At 42.3% G+C, this 27,005-nt stretch overlaps 1 protein-coding gene across 3 annotated transcripts in view; it reads left to right on the top strand.

The window, feature by feature from the left end:
• Nucleotides 1–27,005, top strand: part of CPED1 (cadherin like and PC-esterase domain containing 1) — a 299,737-nt gene that overhangs the window by 255,187 nt on the left and 17,545 nt on the right. For all 3 annotated transcript variants that reach the window (XM_056573818.1, XM_056573820.1, XM_056573819.1), the window contains 4 exons: nucleotides 3,408–3,544; nucleotides 9,756–9,976; nucleotides 10,536–10,637; nucleotides 14,191–14,278. In XM_056573818.1, the coding sequence (XP_056429793.1) occupies nucleotides 3,408–3,544; nucleotides 9,756–9,976; nucleotides 10,536–10,637; nucleotides 14,191–14,278 (548 nt within the window). The remainder of the gene's footprint in view (nucleotides 1–3,407; nucleotides 3,545–9,755; nucleotides 9,977–10,535; nucleotides 10,638–14,190; nucleotides 14,279–27,005) is intronic.

Below are 27,005 nucleotides of genomic sequence, written 5' to 3'. Positions count from 1 at the left end.
CTCCGAATATCAGAGACTACCAGAGAATACGCCGGGCCGGAAGTGGAAAGTGATGCACTTCCGGTCCCGGCGTCCGGCCGCGCACGCGACACCGCTAGCGCCAAAAGGGGGGAGCTGGTACAGCGATCTCAGAGCGGAGCTCCGACCTGAATACTGACCAGGTACGGAGCTCCCAAACAGCGCATATCCGCACGGGGAATGCACTGACACAGAGCATCGCACCGGAGAAGCGCAGCGAACGCTGCGAGGAGATAAGCACAGGTCAGACCTGTAAAGGAAAGAGCTAAAAGCCCAAACATAAGCAGCCACGCTGCAGAACATATGTATAAAAAATATATAAATCCAGGCAGGCTTAATGAGCCTGCCCCGTCCTGCTGTCCAGCACAGGACAGACAAAAAGCACTGTGGCCTGGGGAGGAGGCCTTATATGGGGGGTTCAATTATGTTAATTTCTCGGGCGGAATTAAAAATTCCACCGTCCTGCCAGCTTCACAGGGGCAGAAACACCCCACTTGTGCTGCTGGTTAGGACGACAGGGAAGACTGATTTCTCGGCTTCTGGTAGTTATAGTGGGTGAATGTGCTGCCCTATTCTACCCTTTATGACCTCCTTAACAAGGTGTATTGGTGGTTATTAAAAGGGTTGTTCAGCAAAAAAAAAAAAATTTCAATAATGTTTCCAAGCTGTGTGATAACATAAAAAAGGCCTGTACTTACCTCTCTTACTCCTCAGCAGACGCTGTTATGATGGCATCCGGTCTGTGTCCGTTCTCCACTGAACGTTGCTTCCCGATGCTGCAGAAGGCACGACACATTGCTGCTCAGCCAATCACTGGCCACAGCATTGTGCCACCTCAGCCAGTGATTGGCGAGCAACAATGTGACATACTGTCTGCAGCACACAGCCTGGATGCATTCATTGAATAAAAATTTTTAGCTGGAAAACTCCTTTTAGAACGTTAACAAATTTTCATTTGCATTTTATGTACATAGACAAAAACTGAGGCATACACATACGCTAGCATCCACATGCACGACTTACGCACACATTTATACACAATTACACCACACTTATACAGTTACATAACATCATACAATACACCAGTGGTCTCCAAACTGAGGACATCCAGCTGTTGCAAAACTCCCACAATGCCCTGAGAGCCAATAGCTGTCTGGACATGCTGGAAGTTGTAGTTTTGCAACAGCTGGATTTACTTAATTTGGAGACCACTGTAATACATTAACTTCTAAATGTTTCATGTAGCCAGTCTCCTCAAAGATATTTTACTCTGATCTTGGGACAGCTGTGAAAGGTGGGTTGTCTGAAGCCAGAAGAAGAGCAGCTGAAGTGTTGAAGAGGAGGACGAGATGAACGGCACAAGCAGCTTCCTGGCTTTGATAGCCTTTGACCTCTGCAGGCAGCCATGCTGATTTGTCCAGACATGAAGCTCGTACAGGACAGAAGAAGACTGAAGGTGCACAGCTGAAGTATGTGTAACTAACGCTGCGAGCCTCCAGTCTTTTCACTACACCAGGCCCCTGACTACAGCGGCACAGTGAGTGACAGGGATGGACCCCACTAACAACGCCACTGATTCTCACTACTGTATTTTGCCGCGATTTCCTCAAAATCACGGGAATTGCAGTGATTTTACCGCAATTTTGTGCAAATTGCGGAAAAATACAGTATTGTGAGTATGGACATAAATTTGTTCATGGGGCCCTCTTTTGGATGGGGGCCCTGGGCAACTGCCCGGGTTGCCCCTCCCTAACGCCGGCCCTGCCAATGATGCCCGAGTGCTGTACTCGGGTCTTTTTGGTGAAATTAATGGAATATGTTCTGTCTGCAGCACATGCTCCTCACTGAGCATTGGGTCCTGTCCCGGAGATCACCGGGGGGTTCTAGCAGTTGGATCCCCTGGCGATCAGCAATTTATCCTGTGGGCCAAAATACTGCTCACAAATTTGGAGCGCGTCCCAAAAATCTGAAAAAGGTTCAAATATTTCCTTTATAGTTTTTCCCTGTGTGGGTTCCACTCCTGGTTTTAGTAAAAATACTAACCAAAATAAGAATCAAATAAAAGTAAAAATCTCAACTAAGTAAAGTACAGTGGTTCCTTATGCTACAATATTTATGCATGTATATTGTAACTTTATATATTGAAATAAATGCAACTTGAGACCATAACTCTAAGGAAAATAAATAATTGTATTTGAAGCTTCAAATAAAAAAATTACAGAACAGAAAAATAAATTGATAATTAATAAAGATTTATCAAGTCCCTACATATAAAAGCTGTAAATAACTTTATATTGTATTTCACGCTGCAGATGTAGTCACAAGAGCAAGCTCCCTGCTGTGGCTGGGTAGTTCTGTGTGTCTGTTCATAGTGGTGGATTTCCCACTGCGCATCTGCTATGAGTAGACACTGTGTCTACAGCAGGAAATTGTTTACAGCGGAAAACCGCTACGAGTGGACACAAAAAGCTACCCGGACACATTCCATGTCACCCTACCCTTAAAGGGGTACTCTGGCCCTAAACATTTTATCCCCTATACAAAGGATAGGGGATAAGATGTCTGATCGCAGGGGTCCCGCCGCTGAGATCCCCCGCGATCTCGCCTGCAGCACCCACTTGTCATGCCCCCTCCCATAGACATGCATTGAGGGGCGGGACGTGACATCACGATGGGGCGGAGCCGTGACATCACGATACTCCGGCCCCTGTAACGTGAGTCATCGGACATGGAGGCTGAAGACAAGTGGGTGCTGCAGGAGAGATTGCGGGGGTCCCCAGCAGCAGGACCCCCGTGATCAGACATCTTAAACCCTATCCTTTGGTTCGTGGATAAGATAAAGAGAGTTTCACACAAATCAGACTCATTGGACATATGGGCTTTATTTCACTTAAAGGGATACACACTCCATTTAAATAGGAGGGAAATCAAGGCTCTCGATCAGAAGGGGTCTCAGAATTTGGGCCGTTGCTGATTAGATTCTTACCCCCTTTCCTGTCAATAGGAGATTAGTCTGTTTGATGGAAAAACTTCTTTGAGGAAAGCACTTTCTTCTGCTCTGTATGGTAGAAACAGTGCACTAAAAAAGGGTTTTCCACGCTTTCAGTCTCACAAACAAAAGTGCAGGAAATAGACCAAACATAGTTACACGTTGGCTACATTCAGTCTACTAAAGTCAATGGGCTTGCCACAAGTTAATTGCATACATTCAGTATACATCAGTATACATGATTTTTTTTACCAGTATCACAAAAACGTTATATAAATGTGACCTTAAGATTTACTAATTTGTAAACCTGTGACTTTACAATTTGTAATATTTTAATAAATATACATTTATAGTGATCAGTAAACAACACTTGCATCAATGGCATTTGTGTTTTGTGTAGGTCATTGGTTGGTTCCTTGTTTAAGCTGCTCGGACAACCGGACATGTGACTGGAGGGCAATATCATGGCAGCCATTTCAATGCCATCATCCAGTGTTACAGAATCATCAACTACAACAGTGTCTGACAGATAGAAAGGTATTATATATAACATTCATTTTTTTGGCTAATTTGAAATGACACCTGGCAATATTAAAGATACTAGCTTTCTATATCTGTGTATTGGCTTGTGGAGTCAATCGAACATGGTCATTGATCACCTGCAATATTAAACATGGTTTTGAGGGTATGCAAAACTTTGATAGGACCACATATTTAAAGATGAAAATATCTTGCCTACTTCTGATGAATTATTTTATTTAGTTTATTTCACATTATGTATATGCATACTTATCAGCTGTTGCATTAAAACCAACTTTCTCAGAATGAGTATGTCCACTCGGGGTCCAAAAATAGTTCTGACTGGCTCTGTCCAACAACTGATCGGCACCCTGATGATCAGACATTGATGGGATGGTCTATGCTAAGACCTTTCAATCTACTTTCTTCTATTGCTCTCTGCTCCCGTTCTCCTGCTCATGTATTCATTGTAGGCACTTTTGTGAATAGGGGTCAGAATGCACACTGCGGCTAAACAGCCTAGTAACAAGCTGCAATGAAAAAATTCAGATAACTTTTTATGATATAGCCAGCACGCTTCTTAATGTTTCCCATCTCTCGAGATGTCTCCTCATTGACAGAAGTTGTAATGTTCTGTCTGATTGGTGCGTATCTAGATAAGTAATATGATAAAACCGAACTGACCATAACCTAGACTATTTCCCATGGTAGAGAGAAGGAAGTGAAGGGTCAGCAGGTTATGTGTGAATGAATAGTTAGAGATGAATTTAGAAAAAGGACACAGAGGGTAAGGTTACAGAAGGAAGAAATACAGTTATAGCAAGGTGCCATCAACAGGGATAGTACATTGTTTCATGTGTTTGTGAGGTTAGTTGATAAATGTCATCTACAGTTGGATATGCACCTTCATGTGAACTTGGATATGTACACAGTTGACACACATGCCCCTAACAATATTTAGCTTAATATTTGTGTGTTGGACTTGTGGTCACATTACAAGAGCTATGTAGGTGATTAAAGGGGTACTCCGGTGGAAAAACTAGAATCAACTGGTGCCAAAAAGTTTAACAGGTTTGTAAATTACTTCTATTTAAAAATGTTAGGCCATCGTTTTAGTACTAAACACACGTGATAGGACAAGTACTAAATACACATGTTTCTACTGAATGGTGAAAAAAAAACAAACAAACAAAAAATAAGAAAAACACAACATAATAGTCTCTTATGTTCCTATTTATACTGCACAGTTAAAGGGTTACTCCAGCGGAATTATTATTATTTTTTTCAAAAATCAACTGGCTCCAGAAAGTTAAACAGATTTGTAAATTATTTCTATTAAAAGAATCTTAATTCTTCCAGTACTTATCAGCTGCTGTATAATACAGAGGTAGTTGTATAGTTATTTTCTGTCTGACCACAGTGCTCTCAGCTGACACATTTGTCTGTGTCAGGAACTGTCCAGAGAAGGAGCAAATCCTCATAGCAAACCTAGGACAGTTCCTGACATGGACAGAGGTGTCAGCAGAGAGCACTGTGGTCAGGCAGAAAAGAACTATGCATACAGCAATTGATGATATGTACTGGAAGGATTAAGATTTTTAAATAGAAGTAATTTACAAATCTGTTTAACTTTTTGGCACCAATTGATTTTGAAAAATTTGTTTTCCACCGGAGTACCCCTTTAACTAATAAAAGCAACCTGTTTTGGCACAAAAGAAGATTGGGCATGTGCTGTTGTGGTTGACACGCCCATCCTCACCTGCTGAAAGTGCCAGTTAGGTGGAAGAAGTTGGCAGCTGTGGAAAGCAGAGGACTTAAAAAAAGCCTATAAGTGAGTATGCTAAATCCAGTATAGGACCATGTGCTGTCTGAGGGACAGCTAAGCTAAGGATGCAACAGATGCTGAGTGTGACAAAGAGATGGCAAAAGTGAATGTAGCCTGTGCTGAGAAGGAGCACAAAATACAAAGTTAAACAATGTGCTGGTACAATATAGATAAGTTGAATATATACAGTCATGGTCGAAAATGTTGGCACCCCTGACATTTTTCTAGAAAATGAAGTATTTCTCAAAGAAAAGGATTGCAGTAACACATGTTTTGCTATACACATGTTTATTCCCTTTGTGTGTATTGTAATTAAACAAAAAAAAAGGGGGGACAACTCCAAAAATGGGCTGGACAAAATTATTGGCACCCTTTCAAAATTGTGGAAAAATAAGATTGTTTCAAGCATGTGATGCTCCTTTAAACTCACCTGGGGCAAGTAACAGGTGTGGGCAATATAAAAACACCTGAAAGCAGATAAAAAGGAGATAAGTTCACTTAGTCTTTGCATTGTGTGTCTGCGTGTGCCACACTAAGCATGGACAACGGAAAGAGGAGAAAAGAACTGTCTGAGGACTTAAGAACCAAAATTGTGAAAAATATCAACAATCTCAAGGTTACAAGTCTAGATTTGCCTTTGTCTACAGTGCACAACATTATCAAGAAGTTTGCAACCCATGGCACTATAGCTAATCTTCCTAGACGTGGACGGAAGAGAAAAATTGATGGAAGGTAGATAAGCAGCCCCATACAAGTTCCAAAGATATTCGAGCTGTCCTGCAGGCTCAGGGAGCATCAGTGCCAGCACGAACTATCCGTCGACATTTAAATGAAATGAAGCGCTATGGCAGGAGACCCAGGAGGACCCCACTGCTGACACAGGGACATAAAAAAGCAAGACTACATTTTGCCAAAATTGTATTTGAGTAAGCCAAAATCCTTCTGGGAAAATGTCTTGTGGACAGATAAGACCAAGATAGAGCTTTTTGGTAAAGAACATCATTCTACTGTTTACCGAAAACGGAATGATGCCTACAAAGAAAAGAACACAGTACCTACAGTGAAATATGGTGGAGGTTCAATGATGTTTTGGGGTTGTTTTGCTGCCTCTGGCACTGGGTGCCTTGGATGTGTGCAAGGCATCATGAAATCTGAGGATTACCAATGGATTTTGGGTCGCACTGTACAGCCCAGTGTCAGAAAGCTGGGTTTGCGTACGAGATCTTGGGTCTTCCAGCAGGACAGTAACCCCAAACATACGTCAAAAATCACCCAGAAATGGATGGCAGCAAAGCGCTGGAGAGTTCTGAAGTGGCCAGCAATGAGTCCAGATATAAATCCCATTGAACACCTGTGGAGAGATCTTAAAATTGCTGTTGGAAACAGGCGCCCTTCCAATAAGAGAGATCTGGAGCAGTTTTCAAAGAAAGAGTGGTCCAACATTCTGCCTGAGAGGTGTAAGAAGCTTATTGATGGTTATAGGAAGCGACTGATTTCAGTTATTTTTTCCAAAATATTGTGCAACCAAATTTTAATTTAAGGGTGCCAATAATTTTGTCCAGCCCATTTTTGGAGTTTAGTGTGACATTATGTCCAATAAATTTTTTCCTCCCTTTTTTGGTTTAGGTCCAATACACACAAAGGGAATAAACATGTGTACAGCAAAACATGTGTTACTGCAATCCTTTTCTGTGAGAAATACTTCATTTTCTTGAAACATTTCAGGGGTGCCAACATTTATGGCCATGACTGTAACATAAAAAGACTGATATTAAAAATACCAAAATGACATTACTTTATTAATCCAAAAGACAATAAACTATGAGAATACAGAGAGGCCTACCCACATAAAAAATTGCCCACCTTTAAAAAAAAAAAAAAAAAAAGCACAAACTTCAAAGAACAAGTGGGGAGCATTCCTAATGTCCATCACAAAAATATCACCAATGCAATGAGACATCAATGCTGTACCAGATTACAAAGGGTTACCGGAGAGTCGAAACAAAGGTAATTTAATGGTTACAGCAGAAATGCATCTCTGTCTTGGGAACTGTAGCAGAACAGTCGTAAAAAGCTTTTTTTGGAAATTGTGACATCAGTTGCATTTATCTGTTAAAAGCCACTAAATTGTTGCAGCAATATATTTTTAAGTGTAAATTCCAGTAAAACAGTTACATTTGTGTCTAAGTTCATTTTTCCTATAAATGTATACTGCTGCTTCAGTCACTTATTGTGTTTGTCATGTAAAGATCAACCTGTGAAAACAGTCTATGGACTATCAAAGATCCCAGCTAACAATACATGAATGAGGCCTCAAAATTGGTTTAACAGAGCTTATTTATGTTCATATTGAGTTGCAATTATTTAATACAATCCATGATAGGTGAAATCCATAGTCACCCTGAACAGTTTCTAATTTTGATTTTAGTTTGATATAATTTGGAAAAGATAGGGTTAAATAAACTTTGTTTGCATTTAGTTATCTGATTAAACTTTTTCGTGTTGCACAGAGGCAGCTTAGCTTATGTGCATAGTTTATTATGCAAATAGATTCAGCTTTGTAGACGCTAGTTAATGAACCACATATGCTTATGTTTATCAAAGAAACTCAAAATCAAGATGGCAAAATGAATGAAACCTAAAACTGAATGTGCATTCATCCAGACAGAGCACGGGGCAGATCAGATAACATTTATTAGTAAATAACATAGGAACTGTCCGCTTCATTAGTTGCACTTCCATTCAAGCCCATTATGTATTCCTTTGATTTGGACATCATGACCCTAGGAAAACATGAGCTCTGCAAGTACACATTAGTTCATCATCTCAAACAATTGATTTATGTCAATTCTACTCTTTCGTGACAGTTCTTTATAAAATTGATCATATTTTTCATCAATCTACACACAATGTGCAATAAAAATTTTAAATCAGGCTTGCAGAAATGTGTTCATATATATTAAAAAACACATTTATATAAGTATTCAGACTCTTAGAACTGTTCGATTGAGTCCAGATTCAATTTCTTAATTTCTCAAGTACTTGTCTCAAAGCCAGTCTTGCATACTGTGCTTAGGGTCGTTGTCCTATTGGAAGGAAAATCTTTTCCCCAGTTTGATTTCCTGATCATTCTGCAGTAGGTTTACATTAGGATGACCTCTGTGCTTTGCTCTATTCATCTTTCCCTCAATCCTGACAAGTGGCCCAGCTACCTAAGCACAAAAATGTTGTTTCTTGGTTGAGATAGTTTGGGACTCTTTAGAAGTAGCCTTTGGTAAAGTGTAAGTGGGCTGTTCTGCCTTATACTGAGGGGAAGCTTTGGCATGGGCACTTAACCCTTAAAGGCTGATGGTAGATGAACTGCGCAGCACTGTTATTATGAACTTTGTCTTCATGGTCTCTTCTAATTAATTGCTCATACTGGTCAGGCTAGGGAGAGTCCTGCTGGTTGTATGGATTTGTTTTTATTGTAGAATACACTGTCACCTAAGGAACCTAATTGGTTTAGCTTTTTAAATTATTTCCAATTATTTGACTGCATCACAGATGGCCTGCAAAAAACTTAAGGATAGGTTAACATGCTTTATAGTCTCAGGGCAAAAGTGTGTTGTGCAACCAAGAACTTCATGGCAAAACAGTGACTTGCCATAAGCATGTGCTCTACCTGTGACCTACTGAAACCTCAGCAATTTGTGGTCAACTGCATACAGCCTTGCCATGGTGTTCTATGCAAACTTCTTTCCCCTGGTTACAACATGTGGGCCCAACCATCAGGAAGATCAGTGGAAACAGGAAGCACTAAGGCACAGCTTGGAGTGCCATAGATGTACTTTTAGGTTCTGTAAGAATTCCCCCAAAAAATGTGTTTGGTTCCATCAAATATTGTATCACCTCTTAATGGTTGAATATAATACCATAATGGAAGACTCACAGAAATGTCCCTTGTAATTGTCTCCTTATACATCTATATTGCATATGTATTACATCTGTTTGTACATTTTAAAAAAGGAATATGGGAAATCTTAATAAAATGTTTTTTTAAGGTATTTAAAAATGTGGCCATTGGAATTGAGTTAGAAAAAAATTGTTATACTTACCAGTTTAATCCCTTGCCACTTCCAGCCCTGCTGCTCCAATCCCCACCTTCCTTTGCTTACTTGGCTTGCCTTAATGGTATATGGTAGAAAACAACTGGGATCAGTTATTGGCTTCAGTGGTGACATAGGTATATGAGCATGCCATTGAAGCAGTAATATAAACAAAACCTGGTTTGGGAGAGTGGCAGCAGTGGATTAAACCAATGAGTATTTTTTTATTTTTTCAAGCACAAATACTTTAGTACAATTCCAAGCATTGGCCACATTTGGGCAAGCATGCATGTTGATGGTGTCTTCTTATTACCAGATAATTTTCATTGGAGATTCCACAAATAGAGGAATGATGTATTATCTGATGGAGAGAGCAAATGGAAGCCTACAAGAATGGCAGAAGTCTCATGACATGAAACTCTATAATAACATAAATAGCGGAAGGACAAGAATTAGTTACTCTTATTATCCACAGTTTTGGATGGACACCAGAAAACGGCCTACTTTTGAAGAAGCCCTGGTAAAGCTCATTGTAAGGTAAATATTTTATAGACCTCATGTTATATTATGTGCTATTTATTCATGTTGCTTACATGGTACCAACATATTTTATAGCCACATACAGCATATTTTAGATACACACACAATTTCCAATCTTATAGAAAGTCAATTAACCTAGAAGTATAAGAAGCAGGGCTACCAAGAGAAAACATGGGGAGAACATACAAACTTCACTACAACAATGCTAACTACTAATCCACCAGGTATACTGCAAAAACTCCAGCTTATGATGTCTTAAAGTGAAATATGTGTTCAAGTACTATTACAATGTCAAAATGTGAATTGGTGGCAAACTGAAACAAAAGGTATAAGATAAGTAATTATTTTTAGGGTGTTGTATACATAAAAAAGGTGTTGAAATATATAACGTAGGAACAAGCAAGGTCATTGCACATGAGCTAAATAAATAACAGACTGGAACAGAGGGAGAGAGAACAATATAACAATGTTTCCACTAGCATAGCATACACCAATTGTAAAATAGTACGGCCTATATACTGTGCTAAATAATAACAGATTTCATTCTTATCTATAGAACACGTCCTCTCAAGAACACAAAGCAGACCATACTTGTTGTAGGTGGAGTACAATGGCTCAGTTCAGATCATCTGCAGATTATTCAGAGAGTGTTGAAGAGGTAAGAATAATTACATTGCTGTAAGGCTAGTTTCTCACACATCTTTTTTTGGTAAAATTCAGTTTTTTTTGTAGTAGGTTTTTCTATGTTCACGTTTTGTTTCTGTGCAAAAAGGCTATGTGCATACACAATATAATGAGATTTATTTTCTGTTGTTTTTGTGGCCACACAAAGTTTTTTCGGCCATATACAGGTCCATTATTTTAGCCATTTACAGCTCCAAATTAGGCCCACAAAGTGGTGTGTGAACATAGCCAAATACTATGTAAAAATGTTAGCTGAATGTCTATAGTCTAAGTATAAAACACACTAAAAATTCATATGGTAAAATGAAGAGTACTATTAAAAATTATACCTTGTCCAACAAAAAGCCCTCATATGTCTCTGTCAATACGAAAATGAAATGTTATAGATCTTTGAATGCAAAGAGGAAAAAAAACAGGAGTGAAAAAAAAGTCCCTGCAGCATGAAAGGATAAATAAATTAAAAACAAATTTTTTTTCTATACGGTATTAAAAGCACAGTCAACTAGGCTTTCCAGTACAATAAAGGCTGTGGAATACAGGAAAATCTCCCAACATATAGGACCAGAAACAATGTAATGACAAAGTGGCAGTGCTAATAAGCAATCTAAGGAAATGCCAGTGGAACTGCTGAGGCTGGAATGGTTTCACAAAGTAAAGCACTAGAGTAGATGGACTGGATGAAAAACCTTTAATCAGTAGAGATCAAGCAAGAACTGCTGAGTCCCAAGCGGGTATAAGTTTAAACATTAACTTTCATCAAACCATATTTTCTAAACTAACTCAGATTATAATCCCTAACTACTCCTAACACTCCTCCTGCCCTTAAAACATTTTTTCCAAGCTTTCAAAAGCTGTGCATCTTACCTCTCTCCTTGCTCACATTGTGTGAGCTCCCTGCAAGATAAAGTTGGCGTTCCCCAGCAGGTGCAACATCACTGAAGCCTGCGAGAGCTGTGCCTTGCCATGCCCTGCACGCACTTTCTGAGTTTGGTCTCCTGCCAGGCTGGGAGGAGACCAAACTGTTTGACTTGCGGCAGGGAACAGAACAGAGCCACCTAGTGGCTGTTTTTTTAATCACATTAAAATCATATAAAGGTTGAGAATTATAACAGCAAGTAAAGAGCAAGGTGTCTTATAATTACAGAAGGAACAATATATTAAAAGTTTAGTTTGGTGACAGGTACTCTTTAATAGTTGTCCTATTATTATACACTGGTTTCGAGAAATGTCAATGTTATGTATACTGACAGATTTATCTTGCAGAAAGGGTTATTCCACCCTTACATAAACCATATTATGCTGTTGGTACTGGTTAAAAAAAATGCCATACTTACCTAGCAAAGGTCCCCTGCAGCAACCCCGCAGCTTCTGTTTTGCTCCATCTAGTTCCCCTATATGTCTTTTTCCTGTTTCCAGGATGAGCTCTTGGAGCAGGACCTGCTGCCTCAGCCAATTACTGTCCTGAGACAGCACACCACTGTGGTCAGTGATTGGCTAAGCCAGAAGGTCCTGCACCGAGTATTTGAATGAGGTGGATGAACAAACGGGTGCTTAGTAGGTAGTGTACATTTGTGTGCTAGGCGTAATGACAGAATGACAGCCAATGTGCGCTTCTGGGCTAAGCTTTATTTATATGTGGTGCCAAAATTCAGCAAATTATATGTGCCCCTCATTCTTTCCTGGAATTATGCAAAGGAGTAGGTGCATGTGTAGAAACTATTCCATTCCAAATGGCCTGGTGGATTTCACTGCAAACCTAAGGTGAATGTGCATGTGTAACATGCACATTTGGTTATGCATCTTTATTCCTATATGATTTATTTATAAAGAACTGACATATTTTATAGCATAATACAGAAAGTATCCCATGGGGCCCCATGCCCAGTGGACCTCACAATCTAAATGAAATTTGAATTAGAACAGGGGGACTAAATTAAATTAAACTATGTCTGACTTTTCGGTTTGTTTTGCACCAAAATTTTGGCATGCTGGCTATTCTGTTCACAATGCGCCAAAATTTGTGCCACTTTTTACTCAACCTTTTATTTTCAGCTAAATGCACAACAAAAAGTACTACTCAGACATTTTTTTTAAAATGTTAACCATAATTGTTTGGTGCATATTATGCATTGTAGTTTAACTTGTGGATTGACAGCTTTTGGCACAGAAATGTACCAATTTGCACTGTGGTCATGATGTCAGCAGAGAGCTCTGTGTTCGAAAAAGAAAACCTTTTCCTCTGTAGTATACAGCCCCTAAAAAGTACTGGAAAGATTAAGATTTTTTAATAGAAGTAATTTACAAATCTGTTTAACTTTCTGGCACCAGTTGATTTAAAAAAAAAAAAAAAAAAAAGTTTTCCACGAGAGTACCCCTTTAAACACAGGACCCCTGTGCTGCAAGGTAACAGTGCTAACCATGTGACCCTTTACATTGAAGAAGTTGACATTTTATTTATATATTTTTCTCATTTCACTTCACGAACTTAACTATTTTGTTCTGATCCATCACATAAAATTCAGATTAACAAAACATTGAACTTAAGGCTGTAATGTACCAAAATACGAAAAAAGTCAAGGTGGTTGTCACGATGCCGGCTGGCAGGTAGTGGATCCTCTGTGTCAGAGAGGGATTGGCGAGGACCGCGCTAGTGGACCGGTTCTAAGTCACTACTGGTTTTCACCAGAGCCCGCCGCAAAGCGGGATGGTCTTGCTGCGGCGGTAGTGACCAGGTCGTATCCACTAGCAACGGCTCACCTCTCTGACTGCTGATGACAGGCGCGGTACAAGGGAGTAGGCAGAAGCAAGGTCGGACGTAGCAGAAGGTCGGGGGCAGGCGGCAAGGATCGTAGTCAGGGGCAACGGCAGGAGGTCAGGAACACGGACTAGGAACAGACAAGGGAACGCTTTCACAAGGCACAAGTGCAACAAGATCCGGCAAGGGAGTGCAGGGGAAGTGAGGTGATATAGGGAAGTGCACAGGTGGGAGCCAATTAAGCTAATTGGGAAGATTGGGCCAGGCACCATCATTGGTGCACTGGCCCTTTAAATCGCAGAGACCCGGCGCGCGCGCGCCCTAGGGAGCGGGGCCGCGCGCGCCGGGACAGGACCGAGGGAGAGCGAGTCAGGTACGGGGGAACGGGACCGCAGCGCACCCGGTCAGTGGATCTGACCGGGGCGCTGCAACAACGAAGATGAGGCGAGCGCTCCGGGGAGGAACGGGGACCCGGAGCGCTCGGCGTAACAGTGGTGAATACTTTTGCAAGGCACTGTATGCACTGACACCTCCATATGCCTTCTGATTTCATATGGGATTGTAGAGAGGTTTTTTTCTGCCATAATAATTTAGAATATTCCACTGGATTCTATTTCAGTGCTATTCCTCACTAGAAGCATTGACTACATCTCTGTAGAATGAAGCTACAAGGAGTCAATGTGCCTTCATATAGCCTCCTGCACACAGCTCTACCACGCACATGTGTTTTAATCTTTTCTTTTATGTTGAATTTTGTATTTTGTTTTTCTAGGGAAAACCTGATGAATATACTGGTAATTATAAAGTCCATAGGGATGGGATTTCATCTTCCAGTACATGGTATCCGTTCACTGTCACCTGTAAGTAGAAAATAGAAATACATTTTTTTTTCCTGTTTTGGTTTATGTTCAAAAATTTTTTGTGTAAAAACATAACTTATAATAACCACACTCTGACAAAGCTACAGGTATTCAAAGCAAGAATTTATTTACATGTAACTAAATCAGAGACTGATGGTGATGGTTTGAGTTGCAAAATAGCAATATATCAATGTTATACTAACTTTTATTGTGCAATCTACATTCCTTCATTAAAGGAAATCTGTCATAAGTTTTAACTGCATTACCTGTCTGGTGACACTGATGACAATGAGACTTTCCTGATCTCATTCCATGCTTTTGTTCTCCTGCTATCTTCTTCTGTATCTTCTGTTCTGGGTCGACTTGGAGCATGGGTGGAAGCTTCGTGACATCACTTTTCCTGCTTCTCTGCTGGGTCCTGCTGCTAGCAAACAGCAGCGGTGATGTCAGGAAGCCCATGCTACATGTTGGCCCCGGAAAGAAAGATACAAAATATTCCGGAAGATACAGAGGAAGATGGTGGGAGAATGGGAGCATGGAGTGGGATCAGATAAGTATTATTGTAATCACGAGCTGAGTACACTTCATACACGTTGGGTCCCTGTTGCTATCAGCAGCCAGGAACTACAGTTAATGCCGGACATCACCGATCGGGGCCAATGTCCTGCAATAACCCTTCCCGTCCCCTCCCATCAATTTACCCAATATTCCGTGGAACAAAGATAAGGCACAACAATAGGACAAACCCTAATCGCCACCTCGACTCTTGGGGGAGCCCAGACTTGACCAGGGAAGCCAGTAGTGGAGGCTGTCAGTTATCTGGTAATCGCAGGGCTCCCAGAGTAACCTTCAGGGATTCAATATTGTACCATACTGTGTGTCTAAAAGGCTGTACAATGTCGGCAATACCCGAAGAGTCGAGGTGGATGACAATGAAATATTTCAATTTTGTGAAGAACTTTTTAGTACCCGTATTGCAGTGGCATTCAGCATCCAATCTGTCCACACCAAGGAAAACCTTTAATTGGGCCACCAGTAACCGTAAATCTGGAGTCTGTGCCTCCAACCATTTAAGAAATAGACACCTGAGAGCTACCAGAAGAACTACGTGAATGATACTGGGAAACCTCCGCTCCCCCTCCGGTGGGTGAAATTGATGGAATAGAATGGATTAAGGCGTAAAGGGAAGAGAAATATGCCAATGATCATGTATATAAGTGCATACCAACCGCCAGTAGTCAGCCAAGTGAGAACATTCCCATAATCCATGGTATAAATTAGTGAGTGGAGAGCAACATTTAGGGCAACTAGTGATCCTGTCAGGGAAAGAGGATGAAGGGAGAATATTGAAGCCATACAAAGCAGCATGCGACAAGTCTCCCGCCAACATTCGTTGATGACATGTTTACATACTGCACCCCAACCTGATAAAATAAAGTCATGTTTGTCAGGGTCACCCGTCCATCGTTCCCAAACGTGAAAAACCTTCTTTGAGACCAGTTTGAGGAGACGATCATGGAAAGCCAAGTAGAGCGACGAAATAGACGCTCTCCTTGGTTCCTGGCCAATGATGCTATGGATGAGTAATGGCTTCCCGTGAGAGGTCTCTCAATCTAGACAAACAAAAAGAATAAACTGATTGGCATAAAAAATGTGAGACTGGGGGAGTCCAAATAAGAGTCCCCGCCATCAACATACCCCTAGTTTCCCAGAGGCGCAACCACGGAGAGGAGTCACATTGTGGTAAGTCAGGGTGACCACGAAAGGGCATCCTCTTGGAAAGAAGAAAAAGAAGGTCATAAGCCTTGCGAACCTCCCTCCAAGATACAATGATTTCTCAAGTAATATCGAGCTCTTAACTACCACCGGTAACCTGGCAAAAGATGTGTGTAGCAGTGCTGGGAGTGACCATGGCGCTGCCAATACCTTTTCTACCGACAAGTTGGAAAAGAAAGTTAAGCCCGGTAGCCAATCTATGACATGTCGAAATAGACACGCCAAATTATAGCCCCAAATATTCGGAAAGTTGACCCCCCCCCCCTCCGACCATGTTTCAGAGGGAACGGAAGGGTTTGAAGCGGGTAGAGTAAGCAAGTGAAGCTAATCATTTTAACTAGATGACATCGTCCCAGGAAAGAAAGCGGTAGGTTCTCCCAACGTCTCAGCTCCGCAAAGATTTTTTTGAAAAGGGGAGTATAGTTAAGAGAGTATAATGTGTCAGGTGTGCGCCCAATGCGTATACCCAGGTATGTTATATGAGAGGTGCTCACCACCACTCCCAAATCCCCCGCCGATGTCAGCCTTCCAATGGCAGGAGCATGCTCTTGGAGGCATTCACCTTATAACCCATGAAGCACCCAGCCTTAGGCAGGAACTCCAGAATTTTAGGGATGTCCCTCTCCGGTTCGCTAAGATAGAGAAGGACGTCATGGGAGCCCATCCTGATGCCACTGTATACATCTGTGGAAACCAGGGCATGCGCCAAAGGCTCTATTGCCAAATCAATTAGTAAAGGGGACAGGGGGCATCCCTGCCTCGTGCCCCTCAATAACGGAAAAGACATGGAAAGGAAGCCCGGGGTGTAAACCTTGGCCGTGAGACCATCATAAAGGCCCGATATGAAGGAGCTGAAATGATCCATGATCCCACATCTGTCCAGTACAAGTCTCAACCATTGCCATCGAACATTGTCAAACACTTTTTCTGTGTCAAGAGTGAGCAATGCAGAATGGGAGACTGATTGGGGCCAGCATCGGACGCTATCCATTACCGCCAGTACCTTATGGATATTGGTAACTGGCGACCTCGACCTTTACAAATCCTACCTGATGATCCCCTACCAGGGCTGACAAGAAGCGCGCTAACCGATCTGCCATTATTTTCGAGAGCAACTTGACATCCTGGTTAATTAAAGAGATGGGCCTATAGGAGTCTGGTTCTAAAGGGTCCATACCCAGTTTGGGGAGAACTTTAATATAAGCCATCTTAGCTGCAGAGGACAAGTGACCCATCTGTAAGATATCAATTAAAAAATCAGTTACAGAGGGGGTAATTTTATCCACCAGGGCCTTATAGAATTCCCCTGTATAGCCATCTGGTCCTGGGGCCTTGCCATTAGCTAATGATCTAATCACTGAGTGCACCTTTTCCTCCGTCACTACTGTGTTCAGTTCCTGACGTTGCTCCTCCGACAAAGACGGTAGGGTAAGGCCATCTAAAATACGCTCACCCTCCCCACCAGAGGTAGGAGGCGTTGAATAAAGCGTAGTATAGTAGGAGATCTCTTAAAGCCAAAACATGTGCTGATGCATGAGCTGCCTTCGCCAGTCTCGCCATAAGATGCCCTGCTTTATTGCCATGCTTAAACAATTCCACCTCAACGGGAGACCTATAAATGCGTTCTCGCCTGTTTAGCCAAAGTTCATAAGATGAACGAGCTTCCTACCATTTGAGTTTATTGGGTGGAGTGGGGGAGTCAGCAAAACATCAGTAAGCAGCTGACAGAGTAGCACTAGCAGCGGCATGGCCCTCCTGTATCTTACTTTTGAGGGAGGAACTAAACGCCATGATCTTAGAGTGGAGCAGCTGCAAAGTCAAGAAAGGACATTACTGGTGAGAGAAGGAAAAAGGAGAGTGAGTCACGGGAAAGGAAGGCAGGCGGGACAGGAGAAAGCAACAGAAGAACACGGCCAGGCCACCTACAACACAGAAGTTGCGCCATCACAAGTGCAGTCTACACGGACAGCAATGCCAGGACAAAGAACCACAAAGAAAGGAAAGAATTGAGAAAAGAAAAACATAAAGAGAACAGAAACAACATAAACATTGAAAACCCAGGAATAATAGGCTACCATCATGTGGGTGGGTGACTTCACTTTTTCAAGCACATGAGGAGACAAGGGCCCTCGCCCCACACACCCCTGAGCAGAAACTCTGGAAACTCTGGAAAGATCAGAGATATGACATATGGAGAATTAGCCTTAACAGAGGGCATGTCAGAGAGAAAACTAAATACTGCGGGAAATAGGGAGGAGGAAGGACTGCTAAGCCTTAAAAGCAACAGGCAAGTTACATACAGCCCTCATTAAAACAGGAATAACATCACAGTATAATCAATAGTATTATCTCTACAAGTCACTGACCCCTATCAGTAAATAGAAAGCATGAGAAGAACAAAATATAAATACTCAGTCCGGGAAGAGGATCAACTGCTGCGGCTTCTTCTATGTCTTCCCGCTGATTTCCTCCGTTTCCTGGTGTAGCCCGGTGAGTGAGTGCGTTTCTCTCTCCGTTGGAAGGACCTGGATGCCGGCTCACCCCGCCCCTTCGGTGATGGAGAGTGACGAGGAGGAGGAGAGCAAGAAGGAAGAGATGTATCCACCAACAAATCCTGGAGAACTGCCTCCGCCGGAGTCTGATAAGCCTTAAAAGTCCCATCAGGAAAGAAGATTTAGGGTGGTCAGGTATTGCAGCTGGAAGCATTTCTTCGCCTTCTACAGCGCTGTGCAAATTTTGCTGAATGCTCTGCGCCTCTTAGCCACCTCAGTAGAAAAGTCCTCAAAGATCAGAAGCTTCCTATAGCGGAAGGTCAGGGGGGAGGTTCACCTGTGAAAGGCTTTGAGGATTTCAACTTTTCTCGTTATAGTCCAGCAATTTCAAGGTCACCTGACGGGGGCGAGTAGTAGCTTCAGTTTGAGGCTGTGAGCGAGAGGAAGCTAATTGTCCTAGGCGGTGTGCGCTTTCTACACGACATTTGAAGGTCAGACTGAGGGAGGGATTCACTGACCCCAACCAGACGGAAGTTATTGCGTCTGGATCGGTTCTCTGTCCTCGAGTTTCTCGCTAACATAGCAGAGATCTGTTTCGGTTTGCCACAATCTAGTAGACAGACCGCTGTGTTAATCTTTCAATGCAATAATACGTTGCTCCGTCTCTCCCAAGCGGCCATCCTGAGCCTTCAGGTCATTCTGTATCTGTGTGAGGTGCTGGAGCTGTGGTTAGGGTTGTAGGAGCCGCTGGGGCCAAGGCAGCCGGCAACAAGGGGCCCGGAGTGAAATGCTGCTGCGTTCCCTTATTCACAAAGCGGTCCATAGAAGTGCAGACAATAATTTGTTTGGCAGCTGGTCAGAGGTATCAGCAACAGTAGTACAACACCTTGACTTTGTGGGCAGGCAGACTGCAGCCAGGCAGTGCACTCCAGAGTGTGGGTCAGTAGGCTTGCTGGTATTCCCCCAGAGGGATTGCAGATAGGGGAGTGAGGAAGAAAGGCTGGCTGGTACCCTAATGCTGTGCCTGGAGCGTTATAGAAATAAATGTCCCTCCTGGTGCAGCTGAGAGGAGAGAAGCTAGCCCCTGAAGCTCTGCTTATGTGCCGCTGCTGGAGTGGGGCCAGCGCTATGGTGGCGGTCTCAAGTTGCCCGGAACCCCTTATCAATGTCTCCTGGGTTGTGCTGTGCACTGGGGGATCGCAGTCTCCCCTGCTAACCTCTGCTGTAGAGATCACCAAATGATATAAAAGCAAAAACTTCAGGATTAAAAAAGAATTATCATCGAATGTGTGACATACAAAGGCAGCTGCAAAATCACAGAACAGATAAATAAAAATAGGTTTGTATTAAAACACTATCACTAAAATTGAAACCTAAAATATAACTTAAAATTTCAAACATCAAAAGACCTAGATAGCAACTGTAGCCTACTATTGTGCAGACTATTTCTGAGTTAACCATTGTTTAGACTGTACAACAGAATATTGTTGCCCACTGACACATGACAAGGTGCTACAGTACAAACAACCACTATATGAACTGTAACTTATGTAAACTATGTGCCACTATATAAACTGTAACTTTTATTGAAATCAACATAAGAAGGTGCATATAATATACAAGGGAATTCATTTATAATTCATTATTTTTGAAGCATACTATATGAGACAGATAGGACTGTTTTATTCACATGTACATTATACTCACCTTCTTTAATTGATTTTAGTAAGAGTTATGCTTTATTTAATGGCACATGATTATAGAAGGTATCATTAATCTTAATAGATTATTGGTTGTTTGGCTGTGCGCACCTTATTCTCCATGTCCCTAGGCTCATAGGGGGAGATTTATCAAAACCTGTCCAGAGAAAAAGTTGCTGAGTTGCCTATAGCAACCAATCTCCCTGAGTATTGTACTGCCTGTATTATACTCGATATTCATGATAGTTTGTCACTCTGATACCTGTCTTTTTTGGCATTTTGTCTTAGCATTGTAGCACTCCTCAAAGGTGGCTATCTTGGTCCATTGAAGTGTGATGTCCCAGTACAGGACATGGTCCTGTACTACCATTAGGCGCTGTCAGGTTGAGACCCTCAGTGACCTGGGGGCTCCCCAGCAAGGTCTCCCCCTGTTGTTCCATATTGTTGTGTGAATCACTTTAATGCCTAGACAGTGTCTTTATGTATAGGTAGTACAAAGGACCTGTGGGAGGTCCCAAGGACCTGTGTTAGTCTGTCACATGTTATGTTATGCAGTCACATGAGTTGTTGTCACATGTTCTTCCAGAGAGCACCAGCTGAACCTATGACCCACAGCTTGACCAATGGGCTTTAGTCCAGCCCCCCACTATATAAAGGGGCGGCCATTATAATTCACGCGCTTAGCTCTTTGCTACCAGCTCTGTTGCTGCAGGCATCAAGTCGTTGCTGAGCACAGCAACCACCAGAGATCTCATGCAAGTGATCAGCATCTGGAAGACCCCAAAAGCTACAGTCATTCCAGTAAGTCTCAGGTCTATGTCTGCTGTCACTACAAGTAGTCAAGTCCTGCATATAGTCAAGTCAAGTCTAATTTCAAGTCAAGTTAACTACAAGAATGCATAGAAGAAGAATAGACAGAGGCCGCACTCACCAGTCAGGTCTTTATTTCATTCCAGCAGGCATAATGGTGGCTACAGGCGGGGGAGCAGGATGGGGAGCGGGGGACACCGGGACAAGTTGTTTCATGCGACTTGGCGCACTTCCCCTGGCCGGAACTACAAGTATATTAATCCAGCAAGCTTCGAGGCCCTCTGGGTCCTGGCCACCTCTCTGGGAATTCTGGCCTTAGCTGTGAAGATAATTCCACCTGTCTTCTACTCAGTAAAGCCTCCATTTGACCATAACTGGTTGTGGACTCTCATTTCACTACTAGCACCTGGCATAGCGGAGAATCCGGGCGTGTGGTGTTCCGGACCCCAAAACCACACTGGCATCACGAACACTAGGGATTAATACCATCCAGCCCCTGGGGTTAATACCATCTGATCCCACCACTCACACCGCTACACCCGTGGTCCCGCCATACACCCGTGGGACACCACAGATGTTTTAAATAATTTAAGAAAAGTTATATTTCATAGGGATAGCCGCTACAAAGGCCACCAATTGAAAAGTAAGCATTGCAAAAAGAAAAGCAAACATTGTAGAAGTTGCTTCTATATCCAAAATGAAGTACACTGCTTAAAAAAATAGAGGGAACACTTAAACAACACAATGTAACTCCAAGTCAATCACACTTCTGTGAATCACACTGTCCACTCAGGAAGTAACACTGATGGACAATCAATTTCACATGCTGTTGTGCAAATGGAACAGACAACAGGTGGAAATTATAGGCAATTAGCAAGACACCCCCAATAAAGGAGTGGTTCTGCAGGTGGTGACCCCAGACCACTACTCAGTTCCTATGCTTCCTGGCTGATGTTTTGGACACTTTTGAATGCTGGTGGTGCTTTCACTCTAGTGGTAGCATGAGACAGAGTCTACAATCCACACAAGTGGCTCAGGTAGTGCAGTTCATCCAGGATGGCACATCAATGCGAGCTGTGGCAAGAAGGTTTGCTGTGTCTGTCAGGGTAGTGTCCAGAGCATGGAGGCGGTACCAGGAGACAGGCCAGTATATCAGGAGACGTGTAGGAGGGCATAGGAGGGCAACAACGCAGCAGCAGGACCGGTACCTCTGATTTTGTGCAAGGAGGAGCAGGAGGAGCACTGCCAGAGCCCTGAAAAATTACCTCCAGCAGGCCACAAATGTGCATGTGTCCACTCAAACGGTGAAAAACAGACTCCATGAGGGTGGAATGAGTGCCTGACGTCCACAGTTGGGGGTTGTGCTTACAGCCCAATACCGTGCAGGACATTTGGCATTTGCCAGAGAACACCAAGATTGGCAAATTTGCCACTGACGCCCTGTGCTCTTCACGGATGAAAGCAGGTTCACATTGAGCACATGGGACAACTTGACAGAGTCTGGAGACGCTGTGGAGAACATTCATGCTGCCTGCAACGTCCTCCAGCATGACCAGTTTGGCAGTGGATCAGTAATGGTGTGGGGTGGCATTTCTTTGGGGGGGCCGCACAGCCCTCCATGTGCTTGCCAGAGGTAGCCTGACTGCCATTAGGTACCGAGATGAGATCCTCAGACCCCTTGTGAGACCATATGCTGGTGCAGTTGGCCCTGGGTTCCTCCTAATGCAAGACAATTCTAGACCTCATGTGGCTGGAGTATGTCAGCAGTTCCTGCAAGAGGAAGGCATTGATGCTATGGACTGGCCCGCCCCTTCCCCAGACCTGAATCGGATTGAGCACATCTGGGACATCATGTCTCACTCCATCCACCAACGCCACGTTGCACCACAGACTGTCCAGGAGTTGGCGGATGCTTTAGTCCAGGTCTGGGAGGACATCCCTCAGGAGACCATCTGCAACCTCATCAGGAGTATGCCCAGGCATTGTAGGGAGGTTATATGGGCACATGGAGGCCACACACACACACTACTGAGCCTCATTTTGACTTGTTTTAAGGACATTACATCAAAGTTGGATCAGCCTGTATCCAGACCTCCATGGGTTGATAAATTTGATTTCCATTGATAATTTGTGTGTGATTTTGTTGTCAGCACATTCAACTATGTAAAAACCAAAGTATTTCATACGATTAGTTCATTCATTCAGATCTAGGATGTTTGTTCCCTATATTTTTTTCAAGCAGTGCAAGTAGATTTGATCCACATCCATAGGAAGAGAGCCTATATGGATTAATAATGGAGATGTCTGTCTGGTATGAATACAAGATGTGGGTTCATAAAAAAGAGAATAAAGATTTTATAGCAGTAATAATGAAAGCAGATATCCAAGGTAAGCTCCTAAAATCTATTGAAAGCCCCAACATAGTACTCAAAATAAAATAGCTGCAAAAGAATAATTCCACAGTGACATGTTTACAGACTAATCCGACAATGGAAAGAACTCTGCACATCTGGAGGTAAAAGGAGTATGTTTCATGCCTGTTCCCAATTCCCATGCAGTGCACAGTCTCCTGGATTGGTTCCGGTTTTTGTCACAGATCGTCTTATCAGATGCAATGTCAGCTGATGTAATTCATTTATATGGTCATAGCACAACATGACAGAACATGCTCTGCTGGTACAACATATGGCATAATATACCAAGAAACTGGCATACTAGAATCTGCCTCTTAAAGGGGTACTCCACTGAAACACATATATATATATATATATTTTTTTATGAACTGGTGCCAGAAAGTTAAACAGACTCGTAAATTACTACTATTAAAAAATCTTATTCCTTCCAGTACTTATCAGCTGCTGTTATGATCCACAGGAAGTTCTTTACTTTTTGAATTTCCTTTCTGCCTGACCACAGTGCTCTCTGCTGACACCTCTGTCCCTTTTAGGAACTGTCAAGAGCAGGATAGGTTTTCTCCTATTCTGGACAGTTCTTAAAATGGACAGAGGTGACGGCTGCAGCCTTGCTTTGTCTTGGGAAGAGTGGTGTTTTCCTGAATGAACTATTATACATTTATTGTTGTATTCTAATAGTGTTGTTGGAGTTCCCCTTTTAACTGGTTCATGATTGTCCTTCATTAGACAAGTTTTGGTATGTGTCAACAACAATACTCTCACCAAACAATGAGGCCATATATGGTAATAATAATAATAATCTTTATTAAACACATGTTAAAAAACATACATCAAGAAACTGAAAAGGTATTGGTTAGACAGGGTACACATACCGAATAAAAAGAGGTGAGTATATCGCTTTAAATAATTGGACTAAGTGCGTTGGAAAAACTAAGAAAAAATACAAGAGTAGCATATATAATGATAAATGAACAGGTAAGTATATACGTGAAATCCCTTGTAAGTGAGGAACACTACACAAAACTAATGTTGCCAAACAGGGATATTGAGTACCAATGAATGCTCCCCAGGTGGAATGCTGGCTAAAGGAAAAAAAGGGATTATACAGCAACATAAATGCCAAGCCATGCACCCTCACTCATGATACCTCACCCCGAACGCGTTTTCACAGATAGCTTTGTCAAGGGGTGTGTCTCAGATGGAAAAGGGCAACCATAAATATGCATAAACAACCAATAGGAGACACTGTTTTGTACCATGTGAGTCCCACCACTGAAATCTTAACGCTGTGCAGCATAACATAATGAATCCACGTGTATCCATACTTGTACCTGTGACCGCGGTCCGGAGAGGATTTCCGGCGTTCCTGATGACGTGCACGTAATCACATGACACGCACGTTATCAAGACAATTCTCGCGATGAGCGAGACTACCGTCAACAGCAACGATAAATATTAGCACTGCGTTGTAGATGTGCGTAGCATCGCGGGACCCACGTGACGTCAGCGCATCATGTGACGGAAGTCACGTGGTGCGTCGATGCTGTGCATCACAACAGGCATTGCCCAGCAACCAGATGCACAATAGTGGTAAGTATATAATAATATCAAGGGGCACCAAAGTGAATGAAGAGATGATAGAAAAAGTGATTGTGTAAGAAAAGAAAATATAGAACATTCACCCACCGATATCAGCAAAGAAAACCAGAACCCTGTGAAAAATGAAGAGTAAATATACATGGTCAAAATGGAAAAATTATTATAAATAAATAAGATGATATGAAATGCGTGTGTGTGAAAGAAATGTACCTGCATAAATAGAGGGAATGAATGGTTGTCATGTACAACATGGGTAGACATGACAAGACATGACAAGACATGGAGATTAATGTGAAAGCATGACAGAGTGTCAGCGTATAAAACTGCCATGCTACATATAAGTGCCAGAAGCATATACACACTGACAGAATAAATCAATATAAGAAACATACTCTAAGTGTTGGGCAATAATGTATTATGCTAGTGTGTAGACAATTATATATCATATATAATCATTAAAGTGAGTACAGTACTCATATATAATATTAAATAAAGTGCTGAATGAGTGCATTAACACTGAGAATTACAATGTAAACAAGTGTATATGTGTGATAAAGTGCTACATGAGTGCATATGTTTCATTATTAAAGTGCAAAAGGTGCCAAACCTGAATGCTACCAAAAGGGTATTCATAGTGCTAAAAAGACGTCAGCGAACAAAAGAAAACAGGAGCGGTGGCACCATGCGGATGAAACTGAAGACACACTGCTACTGACCCAGTTCCCGATGTGGGATACGGAATAAAGTCCCAATGAGAAATGAACACGAAGAGAAGAAAGATATGGCACTCGCCGGTCCAGGAAACCAAAAAGCAGCTTCAGAGAGTCAGGGAAGAGGGCGAGAGAAACACAGGTGTGGGGCATGTGCAGTAGGGCAACGAATTGTTTCATGTCATAGGTGAAGCGTCACCTATGACGTGAAATGATTTGTTGCCCTACTGCACATGCCCCACACCTGTGTTTCACTCACCCACATCCCTGCATGATGCTTGCTGCCTTGCTGCTTTTTGGTTTCCTGGACCGGTGAGTGCGATATCTTTCTTCTCTACCCGTTCATAATGCTTAAAATACTTTTTAGTTTAAAATATAGTTAGCCAATAAAACCCATATAATAAAACATGCACGTAATATAATAATAAGGCGATATCATGTATCTAAAGGTGCATGGCTAGGCTGGAACACAGGACAAATACACTACAGGATGAGTAAGAGACTCCCATATAGTGATAGATGATAATAGCAGGACACAATGGATGGGATGTGATGATGACTGTAAACGACTCCAATGTACGGGCTACCAATGCTACAAGAGAAAAATGAAAAAACAGAAGAAAGGAAAGATGGTGAAATCGATGACAAGTGTAATATAGACACAAAACAGATTAAAATTGATTAAAAACATTAAAACTAGGAGACTATAACTCGCAAGGCGAGGGATTCAAGGGCCCTGGAATTTAATGGAATGCGCATTTTGTTGTTCTCTGACTATTCAATGGAGGTCCAGAAAAGCAGATTCAAATTTAAGGAGGTTAAAAAAAGACTTCAGCAAATGAGGCTTGTATATGCCTTGTTATATCCGGCACGGCTGCGGGTGAAGGCTTTGGATACTATACTCTTTTTTGACAGTGCAGAGGCAGCAACTAACTGGCTTGATAATAATGAGGACCGTATTAAGCATTATCATTCTAAGACTTAGACGGCCTGCCTAGACTGTCTATGTAGTACGTAATACTGGGGCTGAGTGACATAAATTTCTCCCTCAGCAAGAGTTGCTTTGGGTAGATATTAGGGCCTGGATTGTGGGTTAGGGGATGGAGGCAGTGACCTCTTACGGGTGTCTTTAGAGGGTCAGGTACAGGAATAGATACCTCCCGTTCTCCAATTATGGAGAAAATAGATATGATAAAGGGTGTTTGGGTTGTGTTAATAAAATTTAT

The sequence above is a fragment of the Hyla sarda genome, chromosome 4, assembly GCF_029499605.1.
Source record: "Hyla sarda isolate aHylSar1 chromosome 4, aHylSar1.hap1, whole genome shotgun sequence".
In the NCBI taxonomy this organism is placed as follows: Eukaryota; Metazoa; Chordata; class Amphibia; order Anura; family Hylidae; genus Hyla; species Hyla sarda.
The sequence above is the reverse complement of the archived record's forward strand: the minus strand, read 5'-3'. Positions and strand labels throughout refer to the sequence as shown.